This window comes from Oncorhynchus kisutch, linkage group LG13, assembly GCF_002021735.2.
Source record: "Oncorhynchus kisutch isolate 150728-3 linkage group LG13, Okis_V2, whole genome shotgun sequence".
NCBI lineage: Eukaryota > Metazoa > Chordata > Actinopteri > Salmoniformes > Salmonidae > Oncorhynchus > Oncorhynchus kisutch.
In genome coordinates this window covers 15413405-15432706 of record NC_034186.2, presented here as the reverse complement: position 1 = coordinate 15432706, position 19302 = coordinate 15413405, and the positions used below count along the sequence as shown (strand labels likewise).

The following is a 19302-nucleotide window of genomic DNA, read 5'->3' as shown; positions in this document are numbered from 1 at the left end:
CTTAGTGTCGCTGTCGTGTTCGAAGGTGAACCTTAGCCCAAGTCTGAGGTCCTGCGCGCTCTGGATCAGGTTTTCATCAAGGTCTCTGTACTTTGCTCCGTTCATCTTTCCCTTGATCCTAGTTCCTGCCCCTAAAAAACATCCCAAACAGCATGATGCTGCCACCACCAGGCTTCACAGTAGGGATGGTGCCAGGTTTCCTCCAGATGTGACGCTTGGCATTTAGGCCAAAGAGTTCAATCTTGGTTTCATCAGTCCAGCGAATCTTGTTTCTCATGGTCTGAGAGTACTTTAGGTGCCTTTTGGCAAACTCGAAGCGGGCTGTCATGTACCTTTTACTGAGGAGTGGCTTCCGTCTGGCCACTCTACCATAAAGGCCTGATTGGTGGAGTGCTGCAGAGATGGTTGTCCTTCTGGAAGGTTCTCCCATCTCCACAGAGGAACTCTAGAGCTCTGAAAGAGGGACCATTGGGTTCTTGATCACTTCCCTGACCAAGGCCCTTCTCCCCTGATGTCACGACTCCCACTGAAGGTGGCTGCCCTGCCTGTTCGGGCAGTGCTCGGCGGTCGTCGTCTCTGGTCTACTAGCCGCCACCGATCACCTCTTTCCTTTTCTGTTCGTTTGGTCTTATTGGTTGCACCTGTCTCTTATTTTGGTTTCTTGATTCATGTCTATTTAAGCCTGTTAGGCCCGCCTATTGTTGGGCGGGATTGTTTTCTGTTAGTCAGGGTGTGTGTGTTTGTGTTCCTGTCCGTTTGTGCCCGGTGTTGGGTCAGACTATTGTTTTGGGCGTTTGTTTGGGAATCCAAATAAAGTCAGTTACCCCAGTATCCTCCGCTTTCTGCACTTGACTCTGCACCCACCACTCCAGGCGATTGTGACACCTGATCGCTTAGTTTGGCCGGGCAACCAACTCTAGGAAGAGTCTTGGTGGTTCCAAACGTCTTCCATTTAAGAATGATGGAGGTCTCTGTTTTCTTGGGGACCTTCAATGCTGCAGAACTTATTTGGTACCCTTCCCCAGATCTGTACCTCAACACAATCCTGTCTCGGAGCTCTACGGACATCTCCTTCTACCTCATGGTTTGGTTTTTGCTTTGATATGCACTGTCAACTGTGGGACCTTATAGACAGGTGTGTGCCTTTCCAAATCATGTCCAATCAATTGAATTTACCACAGGTGGACTCCAATGAAGTTGTATAAACATCTCAAGGACGATCAATGGAAACAGGATGCAGCTGAGCTCAATTTCGAGTCTCATAGCAAAGGGACTGAATACTTATGTTAATAAGGTATTTTTAAAATGTATCTTTTGTACATTTGCTAACATTTCACTTTGTCATTATGGGGTATTGTGTGTAGAATGCTGAGGATTTAAAAAAATGTAATCCATTTTAGAATAAGGCTGTAATGTTAACAAAATGTGGAAAAAGTCAAGGGGTCTGAATACTTTCCGATGGCACTGTATATATATATATATATATATATATATATATATATATATATATATATATATATATTTTAGCTAAACAGGTGGGGCTCAAAACGGTTGGGGCTCTGCCCCACCTGCCCTGACTGACGGGTCGCCACTGACAAGTATACTCGATCATAACAGACTTAATATGGGCAAATAAATCTTCCTCAGTCTGAGGGTGACTTAAAACATCCAGACTTGTAATTGTATCAACTCACCACCCAAGGCGTTTACTACAGACATATAGTTAAATGTACTAAAGAGGAACAATGGGTACCTATTGAAGATGCACATGCTCATCCTCAGAATCTTTTTACGTGTTTGTTTTCAAAAGATTAAGCTAAGAACATGAACAACTTCATAGTTAAGAACCTCATAACAATATGGAAGAACATGAACAACTTCATAGTTAAGAACCTCATAACAATATGGAAGAACATTAACAACTTCATAGTTAAGAACCTCATAACAATATGGAAGAACATTAACAACTTCATAGTTAAGAACCTCATAACAATATGGAAGAACATTAACAACTCCATAGTTAAGAACACCATAACAATATGGAAGAACATTAACAACTCCATAGTTAAGAACCTCATAACAATATGGAAGAACATTAACAACTCCATAGTTAAGAACACCATAACAATATGGAAGAACATTAACAACTTCATAGTTAAGAACCTCATAACAATATGGAATAAAATGAAACGGGTTTTACAAGAACCAATATCACTCCTTAAAAACAATACCTCATGGAACAATCCTTGGATAGTTTTTCAGAATTCACAGAGAAATTGGTCCACATAAATAATTTAAGTCATAGAAACCATAAATTACTTGGTAACAGGATTTATTTCCATGACAGAATTAAAAACTAATTTTGGACTGACCAATGTAGATAGTTTCAAATACAGGCAACTTACAAGTTACATGTCGATTTGAAATCTTTTGGACATCAGAGCAACCTTGAGGGAATCGTATTTGAGTTCATACGATAGAGACAGTGAAGGCTGCTGAGGGGAAGACAACTCATAATAACGGCTGGAATGAAGCAAATTGAATGGCATCAAACAAATGGAAACCATATATTTTATGTATTTGATACCATTCCACTCAGGTGCCACCAACCTCCTGTGGATAGAGAAGATATACAAAACCTTGCATAGAGCAGATCCAACTGACATTCTCTTAGAAAACAATATAAACAATTGGAACCAAGACTTAAAAATAACTGATGTTGGCACAAGATGGAGGGAATGTTGGAGCATAACTAACAAAATTACAGTTAACGAAAATGTAGGCTTAATCCAGTATAAACTGATGTATAGAATTTATTATACAAGAGACAAAATTCACAAATTGTACAGCACAATGGCAGAGTAATGTCTTAAGTGTAAAACTGATAATAACTCAATAATCCATACTTTCTGGGAACGCTATAAAGTCCGGAAGTTGTGGATGGAGCTAGAAAGTTGGCTGTCAGAAGTATTACAATGTAACCTTACTTTCAATTAATCTGTCTGTATCTTTCAAGACATGGCTTATGGGGTTGTACTGAGAGACCCAATGGGCTATATGATTTCAAGTTTTCATAACAATCGGAAATCTGTATTTTTGGGCGCCGATTTTGCCTATTTTTTTATTTTATTATTATTATTATTATTATTATTTTTACACCTTTATTTAACTAGGCAAGACAGTTTAGAACACATTCTTACTTTCAATGACGGTCTAAGAAGGGTGGGTTAACTGCCTCGTTCAGGGGCAGAACGACAGATTTTTACCTTGTCAGCCAGGGGAACCAATCTTGCAACCTTACAGTTAACTAGTCCAACACTCTAACCACCTGATTACATTGCACTCCACGAGGAGCCTGCCTGTTACGCAAATGCAGTAAGCCAAGTTAAGTTGCTAGCTCGCATTAAACTTATAAAAACAATCAATCAACGACAGTCGTTGCTCCAATGTGTACTTAACCATAAACATCAATGCCTTTCTTAAAATCAATACATAAGTATATATTTTTAAACCTGCATATTTAGCTAAAAGAAATCCAGGTTAGCAGGCAATATTAACCAGGTGAAATGGTGTCACCACTTGCGTTCATTGCACGCAGAGTCAGTGTATATGCAGCAGTTTGGGCCTCCTGGCTCTTTGCGAACTAATTTGCCAGAATTGTATGTAATTATGACATAACGTTGAAGATTGTGCAATGTTACAGGAATATTTAGACTCATGGATGCCACCCGTTAGATAAAATAAGGGACGGAATAAACTTTTTGTTTTCGAGGTGATAGTTTCCGGATTTGACCTAAGGCTCGTATTTCTGTGTGTTTATTATAGTTAAGTCTATGATTTGATATTTGATAGAGCAGTCTGACTGAGGGGTGGTAGGCAGCAGCAGGCTCGTAATAGTCAAAGGTATATGGTTTAGAGAGAAATAGTTGACGCGTTATAATTCCAGTAATAACTTGCGGCTGAATTTGAAAGGATTCCTTCATTATTTTACCGTTCATGTCTTCCATGGAGAATGTCTTGATCTACTTCAAATAAGGTCATTGTTTCGTGCTTCAACCGCCTCAGCGTTTTGGTACCCGTGTAAATCTCACTAGGATAAGGTAACGTTTGTCAACATATTTTCATAAATCCACTCTTCAAAAAAAATGATATTCGCTTATATTTAGCCAATATTGATCAGAGTTACCTTGTCCTATGCATATCTACACAGTTATAAAATTGGCAAGGTGGTGTAAGCCTACACGAAACACAGACCTTATTTTAAGTGAATCTAAAAATATTCTATGGAATAAATGAATGAAGGAACCGCTTTTCAGATTTTGCTAGAAGGTGTCATGGAATTGACTCGCACTTTGGTAGTCAATTCTTACCATGCCCATTATTAAAATAGGATTCCTGCATATAGAAATGACCGTTTTTGTTTTCAACATTCATCACAGTTAACTTAAACTCTATTTTTATTCAAACAGTTGAGAGTATTTGTCTCCTAAGCAGACTCTTCAGTATCATTGTCACTTCAGAGCTGTGTGTGTGTGTGTGTGTGTGTGTGTGTGTGTGTGTGTGTGTGTGTGTGTGTGTGTGTGTGTGTGTGTGTGTGTGTGTGTGTGTGTGTGTGTGTGTGTGTATGTGTGTGTGTGTTTTACAGATGGCAGAGAAAAGCAGAGCACCAGTGTGGGACTATTACATGGAATTGGCACCAGGGAAAGCAAGGTGTCTTATTTGTGATAACGATATAAGCATGGGGTCAGCAACAGCTAAATCAAAAAATACCACCAACCTGTGGAATCACCTTAAGAACACCCATCCAAAAGCCCATATGTATTATATTAAGTTAAAATAAAAATGTTCATTGTTCATTCAGTATTGTTGCAATTGTCATTATTACAAAAATGTGTGTGTGTATGTGTGTGTGTGTGTGTGTGTGTATGTATATATATATAAACATTTTTAAATTGGCCGATTAATCGGTATCGTTTTTTTTTTGGTCCTCCAATAATCGGTATCGGCGTTGAAAAATCATAATCGGTCGACCTCTACTAAAAACGTATACATATACTAAGAAATCAATCAATCCGCCATCATAAACACAATGGAAAAATCGAAAGATTTATTATTGAAATATTAAAATAGCATTGGCGACCAAGAAAAAATAATTGATACAATTTAAAGGCCAAGTGGCAAACAATATTGCAGACACTAGGGATGGGGGTGTGAGCATGTGGGTCTGAGCAGATGAGATGAAGAAATTGTTTGTGTGAGTCTGTAAATTGTTGTTTGAATGTGTACGTTTGTATATGGAGTAAAACATGTATAAAATACATATTATAAATAATGGGCTGTAAAATAAAGGGTTACCAAAAATCTTTGGTCATGAAAACTATTGTACAGTATAGGCAATTAGGATCTACGGACAAATAATCCAGAAGCATCAGCATTGCATATTCATATACAGCACCTATGTTTACTATATACTTCTACACTGACTATCTGGAGCCAAAGCCAAAGCCTCTCTGAGGGTGAGATACTTTCTGTGTTCCATTCGCTGTACTTGCATGCTCCAGAGCAGGTAAATGGAGCACAGAACTGGGCAAATTGAGCATGGGAAAGCATGGTGCACAGGAGAACGCTGAATAGAACATAGCCATATTCTCAATCTGGAGCTCTGAGTGCAAAAGGTGGTGACATCACAATCACACACTGACCCAGTGACCTTCTGATCCTACATCCAAAAGAGAAGAGAACTCAACAGTTAATGGCTGCTCTCATTTTCACAACACATAAATCAAGGAGGATGAAAAACGAGTCAATATCTGACTCCTTGAATTATGGAAAACAATAATAGTCTGGTTTAGTTGGCCTCCTAAACATTTGTCTACCAGTCCTAGGCTCATGTAGTTGAATGAGAAAAACAGAAGTTAGGCATGGACTTTCACCTCACGGTAAAGGTGTAATCTGCAATAATTTGATGGTCAAATAAATGACAGATTGTGGCTTCAAGTCCTTCAGGAGAAAGATTGAGCAGCAAGACTGACTTAGAAACACCTCAATCAGCAGTCATTCCTAGGCTGCCATAGGGTCATAAGCAATAGATCAACATCGCCGATATGACAGAATGGTATAGTCTTGTTCTTGAAGAGAAGAAAAGCTGCCTCTACAGCTAGCTGACATCAGCCTGTTTGATGCTCTTTTGTCACTAGGCTATAGGGAGCAACCCTCATTTATAAATGACTTCCCTCCCCACTTACACAAGAGTATGAACGAGTCACTGGCATTATTTCAAAAGGGGAATGACGTGTTATTTTAACCACCTGTTGATACATGAAAAAAGAAAAGTGCTTGGACACGCCCTCACCTTGCCTCTAAATCAATACAAGGCCCTGGCAAAACATTTGTGTGTTTTAAAGAGAGGGCCAACAGAACACTCAAGACCTCATCACCCTAAAGTAGGCTTCATTAATTATGCATTGTAATTTTCCCCTATTGCTCATGCACGCCTCTGCTCTGACTTCCGGGAAACACACTACGAAGACAAGTTTCTAACATTCTCATATCTGTTATTAGAATTTATGAATTCCAAACACTTACCGGAGGACCTGGGTCTCCTTTGGGGCCAGGAAAAGCCTCGTCATAGTCTCTGTAGAAGTAGTCTGGTTCCTCATATCCATAGTCGTAGCCTTCCATGCCCACATCGTAGGCCCCTTCCTGGCCATGCTCCTCTGAGGTGTCCACCTGGTTCTCCCGGTACAGGGTGGTGCTGTTGGGTCTGAGCTTAGTGTCCACGAGGTGGTTAGTGGGCTGGGGCCGAGAGTCTCTAGGCCTGGAGCTGTTCCTCAGGCCCTCCTTCAAGCGGCTCTGCCTGACATGGGAGATCAGGCCTGGGGTGGCTGTGGTGACCCGTTGGGGCCTACTGGGGCTCCTCTCCTCCTCCTCCTCCTCTGTGTCATTCTCAGACTGGGGAGACTGCCTGGTGGAGCCCCCTGTTGGGCTGGATCCGGAGCTGGAGTTGGTACTCCTGTGTGTGATGCCCATGGCCTTCAGCCCACTTAGAGTGCCTGAGGATGAGCCAATGGGGCCTGCTGTGGGTGTATGGATAGAGGTGAGGTGCTCCAGCAGGAAGCTCTGGGTCTGGTTCCTGACCCCCAGGTGAGACTGCTCTGAGGGGCTTAAATACGGTATTCCAGACCCCTCCAGGGAGGGGCTGGGGCTGGGGGCTGATCTGGCCAGGTTGGTGGACTGCTGGGAGTCTACAGCCAGGGAGAGGGGCACCACCACAGTCTGGGATGCTGGAGAAGGAGGAATAGGGGAGAAAGCCAGGGAGCCAGAAACCTCCATATCCAAGCTGGAGGGTGGCGGTGGCGATCGGAAAGTGTCAGCCAGCCGGCACTGTTTTTTAAGGTAGTGGCAGTAATGCGCAGCAGCCTGGGCTGAGGGGTAGATGTCCAGCTGGCATATGAGGCCATGGAACTGGGCTGCTTTAGACTTCATCCTTCCTAGGGTGAGCAGGCCTCTGGATCCGGACCCCAGCACATGTGCCCGGGTCAGCGTCTGTTCTCGCTGCTGCACCACCCCGCAGTCCGCATGGAACGAAACTGAGCGCGGCCGCACGCTCACGGCGAAAGAGTGCTGCCTCCCGTCGTGTACGTTGTAGGTGAAATAGACAGAGGCCTTTTCGCCGGTGTACACCACCACCTTCCTGGGCAGCAGCTGGATGCCAAACTGCAGCTTGTCCCTGCCGTCACGCACACTGAAAAGGAAAGCATTGTTCGCTCGCCAGGAGCTTAGGCTAACCACGACAGAAAACTCCTCACCGAGCTCCGGCGGGAACAGACCCCCCGTGGTGGCTTCAATGTGGGCGTCCGGGCTGAGTAGGACCCCGGCTCCTGGGGGAGAGGAAGAAGGAGAGTAAAGGGAGGAGGAGGGGGAAGAGGAGCTGGTCCCTGGGGAGAGGGTGTGTCTGCTGCCGGTGAGGCCCAGCCAATGGAGGATATCGACACCTGTGGAGCAGAGAGGGGAGAGAGGTCAGTTAGACAGCCAGACAGACACTTGCAACATCTTCAAACCTTACAAACAGTGATAGGAAGAGGACATTAGCATCATCACTCTACACTTTTAGAAAATTAGGTTCTAAAAGGGTTCTTTGGCTGTCCCTATAGGAGAGCCCTTTTTAGTTCCTGGTAGAACCCTTTTAGGTTCCAGGTAAAACTGTTTTGGATTCCATGTTGAACCATCTGTGGAAAGAGTTTTACATGGAACCCAAAAGGGTTCTACCTGGAACCAAAGGGTTCTACCAGGAACCAAAAAGGGTTCTTCAAATGGGTCTCCTATGGGGACAGCCAAAGAACCCTTTTAGAACAATTTTTTATAAGAGTGTAGGAGGAGGACCAGTTAGAAAAGGAGATGAAGGAAGAAGAAGAAGAAACAAAGTAAGGAACGCAAGTAGAAGAAGCACAGGAAGTGAATGAAGTTAATAAATAGGTGGAAGGTCTGATCAAGGCTTGGCCGCCATGACATCACAGATTACCCATAATCCTCCTCAGACAGCCAGGCAGCCAGGCCAGTGAGCGAGGCAGCTGGGGGCCAGATGATTCCAGACAGGGGACTACACAGGGATAGATGGTACAGTACAGTACTATCACACAGCAGTGTGTGTATGTGTGTGTGTATGTTTGTGTGTGTGTGTGTGTGTGTGTGTGTGTGTGTGTGTGTGTGTGTTTTTCAAACAGCCTGTTTGAATCAATCTGCCAACAGAGATTCATGATGCTCTCTTTCTTAACAAGCTGAGTCATGAATTTTCCTCTCTCCCAGGTGATTCCTCAAACTACATGTCTGACCTGCTGACATTGAAGTACAGCAGGAGAACAGCGTTTAAAAATGAGTTTAAAAGTAGTGGAAAGAGTTTCTCAGCAAGGTAGTTAGCTAGGCTTTGAATCAGGGAATAATGGGGTTAGAGGGAAACATTACAATCTTAGAAAAAAGGGTTCCAAAAAGGTTCTTTGGCTTTCCCCATAGGAGAACCCTTTTTGGTTCCAGGTAGAAACCTTTTGGGTTCCATGTAGAACTCTTTGTGGAAAGGGTTCTACATGGAACCCAAAAGGTTAATTCAAAGGGTTCTTCTATGGGGACAGCCAAAGAACACTTTAAGGTTCTAGATAGCACCTTTTATTTGTACAAATGTCAACAGCATGGCACAATATTTTCGGAAGAGCACAATATGACAAATGAGAACAAAGAGGTATGAAATATGTTATGAACATTTAAATGTTAACATTCAAATGAATATCAAATCCAAGATGGCGTAGCAGTAGGACGTGTCTGTTTGTCCTTGTCTTATCCTGTGTAAATAGCCGGTCTTCTTCGTATATACCTTAATCTCACTTTCTATCTACGAACTAAATATACTTTCCTGCAATCCGCCTCACCCAATGTGGTACGGATCTGCTATTTTTATTCCTTATAACTGGAACTTCCATCAGGAGCTAGCCAGCTAACTAGCTACTAGTCTTTGTTAGCCACGGTTAGCGGTCTTCACCTTTTTCTCGGTCACCAGCCAGCCTTAGCTCGAACAATACCTGCCAGTCTGCACAGCGCGATATCAACCCAGAGCATATCGGACTGCTTTTCTCTACCAATCACCGGATTCCTGCCGCTCTGGATCATTACATCGGATCATCGCAGGTAGCTAGCTGCGAACGAGTGGCCCATGTTAGCTAACACCTCTGTCCCGAAGAAAGCACCAGCTAGCCTTGAGCTAGCCTCGAGCTAGGCCCATATACCAGCTAATTCTAGGGCTACAACACCTCCTTTGCCAATTGGCCTGGACCCTTTATTGTCGACACGGAGCCCGCCGATCCATCACGAATGGACTGCCGATGTGGTCTTAACAGGCTATTCAGTTACGTTGTCGCCGAAGAACCATCTACTAGCCCCAGCTAGGCCCGCTGTGTCCCCTGCTCGCCTAGCGTAGGAGTGACTACCGAACAGCACCCTGACTCACCTATTGCTGCTCTTTTGACCCTATGATCATTCTAACAGTCCCACTCTCCCCATTCATTGCCATTTACCCATTGTTTTCGTAGCTCTCCTGATCAACACCTGTGTTTCCTTAATGCCTCTCTCTAATGTCAATATGCCTTGTCTACTGCTGTCTTGGCTAGTTCTTATATCAAGATAGCTGATGTTCTGAAAGAGCTGCAAAATCTGGACCCCTACAAATCAGCCGGGCTAGACAATCTGGACCCTCTCTTTCTAATATTATCCACCGCAAATGTTGCAACCCCTATTACTAGCCTGTTCAACCTCTCATTCGTATTGTTCTTTGATCCGTAAAGATTGGAAAGCTGCCACGGGCATCCCCCTCTTCAAAGGGGGAGACACTCTAGACCCAAACTTTTACAGACCTAAATCTATCCTACCCTGCCTTTCCAAAGTCTTCGAAAGCCAAGTTAACAAACAGATCACCGACCATTTTGAATCCCACTGTACCTTCTCCGCTATGCAATCTGGTTCCCGAGCGGGTCATGGGTGCACTTCAGCCACGCTCAAGGTCCTAAATGATATCATAACCGTCATCGATAAAAGACATGTGCAGCCGTCTTCATTGACCTGGTCAAGGCTTTCGACTCTGTCAATCACTGCATTCTTTTCGGCAGACTCAACAGCCTTGTTTTCTCAAATGACTGCCTTGCCTGGTTCACCAACTACTTCAGTGTGTCATATCGCAGGGCCTGTTGTCCGGACCTCTGACAGTCTCTATGGGGATGCCACAGGGTTCAATTTTCGGGCCGACGCTTTTCTCTGTATACATCAATGATGTCGCTCTTGCTGCTGGTGATTCTCTGATCCATCTCTAAGCAGACGACACCATTCTGTATACTTCTGGCCCTTCTTTGGACACTGTGTTAACAAACCTCCAGACAGCTTCAATGCCATACAACACTCCTTCCTTGTCCTCCAAGTGCTCTTAAATGCAAGTAGAACTAAATGCATGCTCTTCAACCGATTGCTGCCCGCACCCGGCCTCCCATCTAGTATCACTACCCTGGACAGTTCTGACTTAGAATATCTGGACAAGTACAAATACCTAGGTGTCTGGTTAGACTATAAACTCTCCTTCCAGACTCACATTAAGCATCTCCAATCCAAAATTAAATCTAGAATTGGCTTCCTATTTCGCATCAAAGCATCCTTCACTCATGCTGCTAAACATACCCTCGTAATACTGACCATCCCACCGATCCTTGACTTTGGCGATGTCACTTACAAATTAGCCTCCAACACTCTACTCAGCAAATTGGATGCAGTCTATCACAGTGCCATCCATTTTGTCACCAAAGCCCCATATACTACCCACCACTGCGACCTGTATGCTCTCGTAGGCTGGCCCTCGCTTCATAATCGCCGCCAAACCCACTGGCTCCACGTCATCTATAAGTTTTTGCTAGGTACATCCCTGCCTTATCTCAGCTCACTGGTCACCATAGCAGCACCCGCCCGTAGCACACACTCAGCAGGTATATTTCACTGGTTATCCCCAAAGCCAACTCCTCATTTGGCCACCATTCCTTCCAGTTCTCTGCTGCCAATGACTGGAATGAATTGCAAAAATCACTGAAGCTGGAGTCTTATATCTCCCTCACTAACTTTAAGCATCAGCTGTCAGAGCAGCTTAGCAATCATTGCACCTAAACACAGTCCATCTGCAAATAGTCCACCCAACTACCTCATCCCCATATTGTTTTTTTTCTTCTTCTTCATTGCACCCCAGTATCTCTACTTGCACATTCATCTTCTGCACATCTATCACTCCAGTGTTTAATTGCTATATTTGAATTATTTCACCACTATGGCCTATTTATTGTACCTCCCTTACTACATTTGCACACACTGTATATAGATTTTCTATTGTATTATTGACTGTACGTTTGTTTATCCCATGTGTAACTCTGGGCTGCTTGTGTTGCACTGCTTTGCTTAATCTTGGCCAGGTCGCAGTTGTAAATGAGAACTTGTTCTCAACTGGCCTACCTGGTTAAATAAAGGTGAAATAAAAATAATAATAATAATAAAAAATCAAAAGGAATCAAGACTCAAAGGTTTTACTGACTGTGTGCGTATATGTGTGTGTGTGTGTGTGTGTGTGTGTGTGTGTGTGTTTGTGTGTGTGTGTGTGTGTGTGTGTGTGTGTGTGTGTGTGTGTGTGTGTGTGTGTGTGTGTGTGTAAGAGAGGGAGAAACTGGCAGACTAAGGCAGTAACTCAGTGGAATCCAGGAAACAGGAAAACGTCAGTGGGGAGATCCTAGGAGGAGGACGAGGAGGAAGAGGAGGAGAAGGAGGAGAAGGAAGCGGAGAAGGAAAAGTAGGAGGAGGATCAGGTAGAGGAGGAGGGAGGAGGGATTAGGGAGGGGGAGAAGTGAGGAGGGAAGAGGAGGAGGAGGAGGGAGAGGAGCAGTGGAAGATATTTTCAGTGCTAATCAAGAGATGCTAGCTTTCTTTGAAAAGGTTTTTCCCCTTGCTCAGGGATCTGTTCAGGGATCTGCTCAGGGTTCTGCTCAGGGTTCTGTCCAGGGTTCTGCTCAGGGATCTGCTCAGGGTTCTGCTCAGGGTTCTGTTCAGGGTTCTGTTCAGGGTTCTGCTCAAGGATCTGTTCAGGGTTCTGTTCAGGGATCTGTTCAGGGATCTGTTCAGGGTTCTGTTCAGGGATCTGTTCAGGGATCTGTTCAGGGTTCTGTTCAGGGATCTGTTCAGGGTTCTGTTCAGGGATCTGTTCAGGGTTCTGTTCAGGGATCTGTTCAGGGTTCTGTTCAGGGATCTGCTCAGGGTTCTGTTCAGGGTTCTGTTCAGGGTTCTGTTCAGGGGTCTTAGTCACAAAGTCTGTTTTACTGATTTGGCAGAACAAGAGGGAACATAACTCAGCCAGTGGTTTAAACACACACACACCCACGCACACGCACAACCAGTGTTTTGAATTTAAAATTAGGCTTCTATAGTGTGTTGTCACAGCAGGATCAACGTGGTCGTAAAAACTGAAGTTAACATTTTTTTTTTTACTGAAAACATCTCTGGGGGCATGCAAAACAGAAAATAGTCAAGAACGCAGACTGGTAAAAAAAAACTCAAAGCCGTAACACAGCTATTTTAGAATGAGTCGCACATGTGTGACTTATGACGTCGACACCTTTCACCTTGGCCACGGGTCAAATTGAACAGACAATAATTTGTTTAGAAAAGCGTATTATAAATGTGAGGAGGAAGGGGTAACAGATGGTGACTGACGTTGACCTTTGTAGCTTTTGTATTTTTAACATGTTCACATGGAAACACTTAGGAAAAAGCATTAAGGATTCAGTGATCATGTTATTAGCATTGTCTAAAATGGGGATCCAAACAGTGACATTTTTAAGCATTATCTTTATGCCTAAACTGTAAACAACATAATACTGGATGTATTTTGAAGAATACTGTTTACATTTTCCTTAAACACGGCAATGGGCTCACATCCAAGAATTTACAAGGTGGAAGATCCCCTACACCCCCTGAACTCTCTGATAGTTATCTGAGTATGGTGTTGGGAGTGGGTAAGGTGCTGCTGGTGTCAGGATGTCTGTGGTTTACTAGCTTTACCATCGCTCGGAATCAGCCAAAAGGTTGCTTTGTCCGTCCATCCATAGAGGCCTTGGAAAATACAGAGACTGAGCGAGTTAACGTGCCTCACAGTGCTCATGTCTGAGTTCATGTGCTTATGAGGTCCTCTCTTTCCTAAACCTGGTCCTCTCTTTCCTAAACTAGTTGTCTATGCAGCCTGGGAACTAGTTGTCTATGCAGCCTGAGGACTAGTTGTGTATGCAGCCTGGGGACTAGTTGTGTATGCAGACTGGGGACTAGTTGTGTATGCAGACTGGGGACTAGTTGTCTATGCAGCCTGGGAACTAGTTGTGTATGCAGACTGGGGACTAGTTGTGTATGCAGACTGGGGACTAGTTGTGTATGCAGCCTGGGGACTAGTTGTGTATGCAGACTGGGGACTAGTTGTGTATGCAGACTGGGGACTAGTTGTGTATGCAGACTGGGGACTAGTTGTGTATGCAGCCTGGGGACTAGTTGTGTATGCAGCCTGGGAACTAGTTGTATATACAGACTGGGGACTAGTTGTGTATGCAGACTGGGGACTAGTTGTGTATGCAGACTGGGGACTAGTTGTGTATGCAGCCTGGGGACTAGTTGTGTATGCAGCCTGGGAACTAGTTGTGTATGCAGACTGGGGACTAGTTGTGTATGCAGACTGGGGACTAGTTGTGTATGCAGCCTGGGGACTAGTTGTGTATGCTACCCGGGGACTAGTTGTGTATGCAGACTGGGGACTAGTTGTGTATGCAGCCTGGGAACTAGTTGTGTATGCAGACTGGGGACTAGTTGTGTATGCAGCCTGGGGACTAGTTGTGTATGCAGACTGGGGACTAGTTGTGTATGCAGACTGGGGACTAGTTGTGTATGCTACCTGGGGACAAGTTGTGTCTGCAGCCTGGGGACTAGCTGTGTAGGCAGCCTGGGGACAAGTTGTGTATGCAGCCTGGGGACTAGCTGTGTAGGCATCCCAAATGGCACCCTATTCCTTATTTAGTGCATTGCTTTTGACTAGGGCCTATAGTGCACTAAATAGGGAAAACGGTACCATTTGGGATGCAGCCTAAGTATCTGCAATAGATCTCTCCTTTCCTCTTCTCTCCCTTCTTTTTCTCTCCTTTCCTATTCTCTTCTCTCCCTTCTTTTCCTCACCTCACCTCACCTCTAATCTACTCTACTCTACTCTACTCTACTCTCGCTAGCTGCACAGAAAAGAGAATCGATGTCCTTGACATTCTTTGCCTGGGGTAACATTAGCCAGGATTCCAAGCTGTCTCATTGTGTGAAGACAAGCTGCCCTGGCCCAGCCCTCAGTCAGTCACTGAGCATTCTGCTCTCTTCTGCATTCCTCCTCATCTTCTTCTAATGATGGATTGATCCTGCTGTGTAGTGGTGGTGTAGTGTTGGTGGTGGTGGGGTCTACAATGATATAGAGACAGAATAATAGCATAAAGTAGCAGTCAAAACTTTGGACACACCTACTCATTCAAGGGTTTTTATTTATTTTACTATTTTCTATATTGTAGAATAATAGTGAAGACATCAAAACTATGATAAAACACATGTGGAATCATGTAGTAACCAAAAAAGTGTTAAACAAATCAAAATATATTTTATATTTTGGATTCTTCAAAGTAGCACCCTTTGCCTTGATTACAGATTTGTTGTTTTGTTGGCAGTATCTCAACCAGCTTCATGAGGAATGTTTTTCCAACAGTCTTGAAGGAGTTCCCACATATACTGAGCACTTGTTGGCTGCTTTTCCTTCACTCTGCAGTCCAACTCATTGGGTGATTGTGGCGGCCAGGTCATCTGATGCAGCACTCCGCCACTCTCCAACTTGGCAAATAGCCCTTACACATCCTGGAGGTGTGTTGGGTCATTGTCCTGTAGAAAAACAAATCATAGTCCCACTAAACCAAACCAGATGGGATGGCGTATTGCTGCAGAATGCTGTGGTAGCCATGCTGGTTAGGTGTGCCTTGAATTCTAAATCAATCACAGACAGTGTCACCAATGCTTCACAGTGGGAACCACACATGCTGAGATAATTTGTTCACCTACTCTGCGTCTCACAAAGACTCGGTGGTTGGAACCAAAAATCTCAAATGTTCTCGTGTTTCTTGGCCCAAGCAAGTCTCTTCTTCTTATTGGTGTCCTTTAGTAGTGATTTCTTTGCAGTAATTCAACCATGAAGGCCTGATTCACGTAGTTTCCTCTGAACAGTTGATGTTGAGATGTGCAGTTAGTTGTCGATTTCTGAGGCTGGTAACTCTAATGAACTTATCCTCTGCAGCAGAGGTAACTCTGGGTCTTCCTTTCTTCTGGCAGTCCTCATGAGAGCCAGTTAAATCATAGTGCTTGATGGTTTTTGCGACTGCACTTGAAGAAAGTTCTTAAAATTTTCCACATTGACTGACCTTCATGTCTTAAAGTAATGATGGACTGTCGTTTCTCTTTCCTTATTTGAGCTGTTCTTACCATTATATGGACCTGGTATTTTACCAAATAGGGCTATCATCTGTGTACCACCCTTACCTTGTCACAGCACAACTGATTGGCTCAAACACATTAAGAAGGAAAGAAATTCCACAAATTAACTTTTAACAAGGCACACCTGTTAATTGAAATGCATTTCATGTGACTACCTCATGAAGCTGGTTGAGAGAATGCCAAGAGTGTGCAAAGCTGTCATCAAGGCAAAGGGTGGCTACTTTGAAGAATCTCAAATATAAAATATACTTTGATTTGTTTAACACTTTTTCACCACTATCGGTGGTGGTAAAGGACTTGACTGCCTGGGTTTAGCCTGAATTGAGACTGACTCAGGGGAGGGGAGCTGGGTATAGGCCTGCCTCAGGAGTGGAGCTGGGAGGGGGGGGGCTGCCTCAGGAGGATGAGTGGAGCTGGGGTTAGGCCTGCCTCAGGAGGAGTGGAGCTGGGGGGGGGCTGCCTCAGGAGGAGTGGAGCTGGGGGGGCGGGCTGCCTCAGGAGGATGAGTGGAGCTGGGGGGGCCAGCCTCAGGAGGAGTGGAGCTGGGGATAGGCCTTCCTCAGGAGGAGGAGTGGAGCTGGGGATAGGCCTGCCTCAGGAGGAGTGGAGCTGGGGATAGGCCTGCCTCAGGAGGAGGAGTGGAGCTGGGGATAGGCCTGCCTCAGGAGGAGTGGAGCTGGGGATAGGCCTGCCTCAGGAGGAGGAGTGGAGCTGGGGATAGGCCTGCCTCAGGAGGAGTGGAGCTGGGGATAGGCCTGCCTCAGGAGGAGTGGAGCTGGGGATAGGCCTGCCTCAGGAGGAGTGGAGCTGGGGATAGGCCTGCCTCAGGAGGAGTGGAGCTGGGGATAGGCCTGCCTCAGGAGGAGGAGTGGAGCCAATTCATATTGGAAGCATTTGGAATATATCTGGCGTGTCCTCTGTAATATCCCTGTCTTCTGCAATATACCTGTACATGTTGAGTGGCCAGACTGTTTAATTCAAGTTGAGTGTCAGCCAGGGGGGAAAGTAAGGTGGCACGGTCTGGTACGGCGTCCCGGCAAAATAAATAGTGGGGGTACGTTGTATAGGTAAAGCGTGAGCCTATCACAATTAATACAACATGCCATAGGCCATAACATGCCATAAGACACCATTCATTACCATTACTGCATGTCAGCTGTATGAAAATGACTGAAATGACTGGAAACCAGGTGCTCTACGCTCAAATTGCGTTGTAGTTTGAGGAGAACACTTACATTTTGTGAAGGCGGAGGTGAGGTGACGAGACCAAGGCGTGAGTGGACAACAGTGGATGCATCAATTCAGGCTACAAGTGTAGGCCTAATGATAATCACAGAATGTCATGACAATACACACAGGGGTTCTTTAACAGCCGTCTCTTTCCATTCATCAAATTAAAGGTGCACGGTGCACTGTTGTGTATTTTGTGAGTGAACGAATGTGCGTGGGTCGCCTACAGGAGAGCTTTTGTTTAGTGATTGTTTGACAATCCGATGAAATCATCATGACTGGTTGTGTTTAGGCCACATTAAAAGGCCTAGGCGGTGTGTCCATAAGGCTAGGGGAAGCTAAGCTTTCCCGAAAGTAAATAGAATTAAATTGCCAAAATGATATACCCTAATTATCTATACAGAAATAAACACAATCATTCAAAATAAGCTACAACACCAGAAAGCAGGAGGATCATTAGCTTACATTTGCTTTTTTTGCTGAGGATTGTGTTAAATCACATAGCATACAGTCGGAAGGCCCCACAATTTGTCCAGCACACTGCACATACCAAATAGACTAATGTTGAGTTGTGACTGTCAGTAAAAAGCAGAGACCCAGCCAGGCATATCACAGTATTTAAAAATACAATCGAGGAAAAACTATTTGGATAGCAAATGGCTGTTGTGGTAAAGAGACGACAATGAAAAGACTCCAGTCTGTCTTTTAGTTATATTAACTTAATTGAGCGAACAGTAGCCTCTCTCATTGGCACCAGCAGAGAACATCAGCCACATCCCCGGTGAGTCTGCATATTCACTGTCTTCATTGCTGGGTCAGTGCCACTTCTTGTTTTTGGACAATAATTTCCTCCTCCAGGTTAAATGGGCATCATATTGTATGTCTCCCCTTTTCGTAGACCCATTATATGGATCAGACAACATCGTTTTTATTAATCTGTTTGTCAGTATCAGCAGAGTAGGCTATCCTGTAATTTTTGTAGCAGGCCTATTTTTTTAAATGCATGCTGGGTGTCCAGTACAGGTAAGAAATTACATCACCTCTGGTGTCAGCCAAGGTCTTGCACCATAATAATATCCTTAGCAGATGTAAGCCTAGTAGTTTCTGTTTGCTTGTTTTTGCCTTATTACTGTTGAGACCCACGCCAGGTAAAACTAGTTTTGAACTTGATTGACAGCAGTTCCTCCTCCATTGGACAATAACACAGACAGCTAAACATCCAACTCTGACTGAACTTGTTGTTGCTCTGCAACGGTCAAAGGAGGGGAGGAGAGAGGAGAAACAGAAATGTGTCATCATCCGACCAAGCCTCTCAACCGCTGTCTCTTTTCCAGATACTTATCTGGAATACTGATGGATATCACCTTATCAACTTATCCGCTGCATCTGTCCAGAGAAAGAGCTGTTGCAAACACATTAAAGCATTATCTCAGTCTGGTTGACCTTTAGTTTCCCTATTCTCTTCAGTTTAATTCATTGGTGTACTTTGTGAGAGAGAAAGAGAGACAGAGAGAAAGAGAAAGAGAGAGAAAAACAGAGAGAGAGAGAGAGAGAGAAAGAGAGAGAAACAGATAGAGAGTGAGAGAGAGAAACACAGAGAAAGAGAGAAACACAGAGAGAGAATATTTGACCACTGTGACTGACCCAAACGTAAGGAAAGCTTGACCATGTACAGACTCAGTGAGCATAGCCTTGCTATTGAGAAAGGCCGCCGTACGCAGACATGGCTCTCAAGGGAAGACAGGTTATGTGCACACTGACAACAAAATGAGGTGGAAACTGAGCTGCACTTCCTAACCTCCTGCCAAATGTATGACCATATTATAGACACATATTTCCCTCAGATTACACAGACCCAGAAAGAATTTGAAAACAAATCCAATTTTGATAAACTCCCATATCTATTGGGTGAAATACCACATTGTGCAATCACAGCAGCACAATTTGTGACCTGTTAAG

General features: G+C 44.2%; 1 protein-coding gene across 1 annotated transcript in view; it reads right to left on the bottom strand.

The window, feature by feature from the left end:
• The window catches only part of col24a1 (collagen type XXIV alpha 1 chain), a 265549-nt gene that overhangs the window by 225402 nt on the left and 20845 nt on the right, over positions 1–19302 (bottom strand). The window contains exon 3 of the mRNA XM_031785672.1: positions 6586–7994. Within this exon, the coding sequence (XP_031641532.1) occupies positions 6586–7994 (1409 nt within the window). The remainder of the gene's footprint in view (positions 1–6585; positions 7995–19302) is intronic.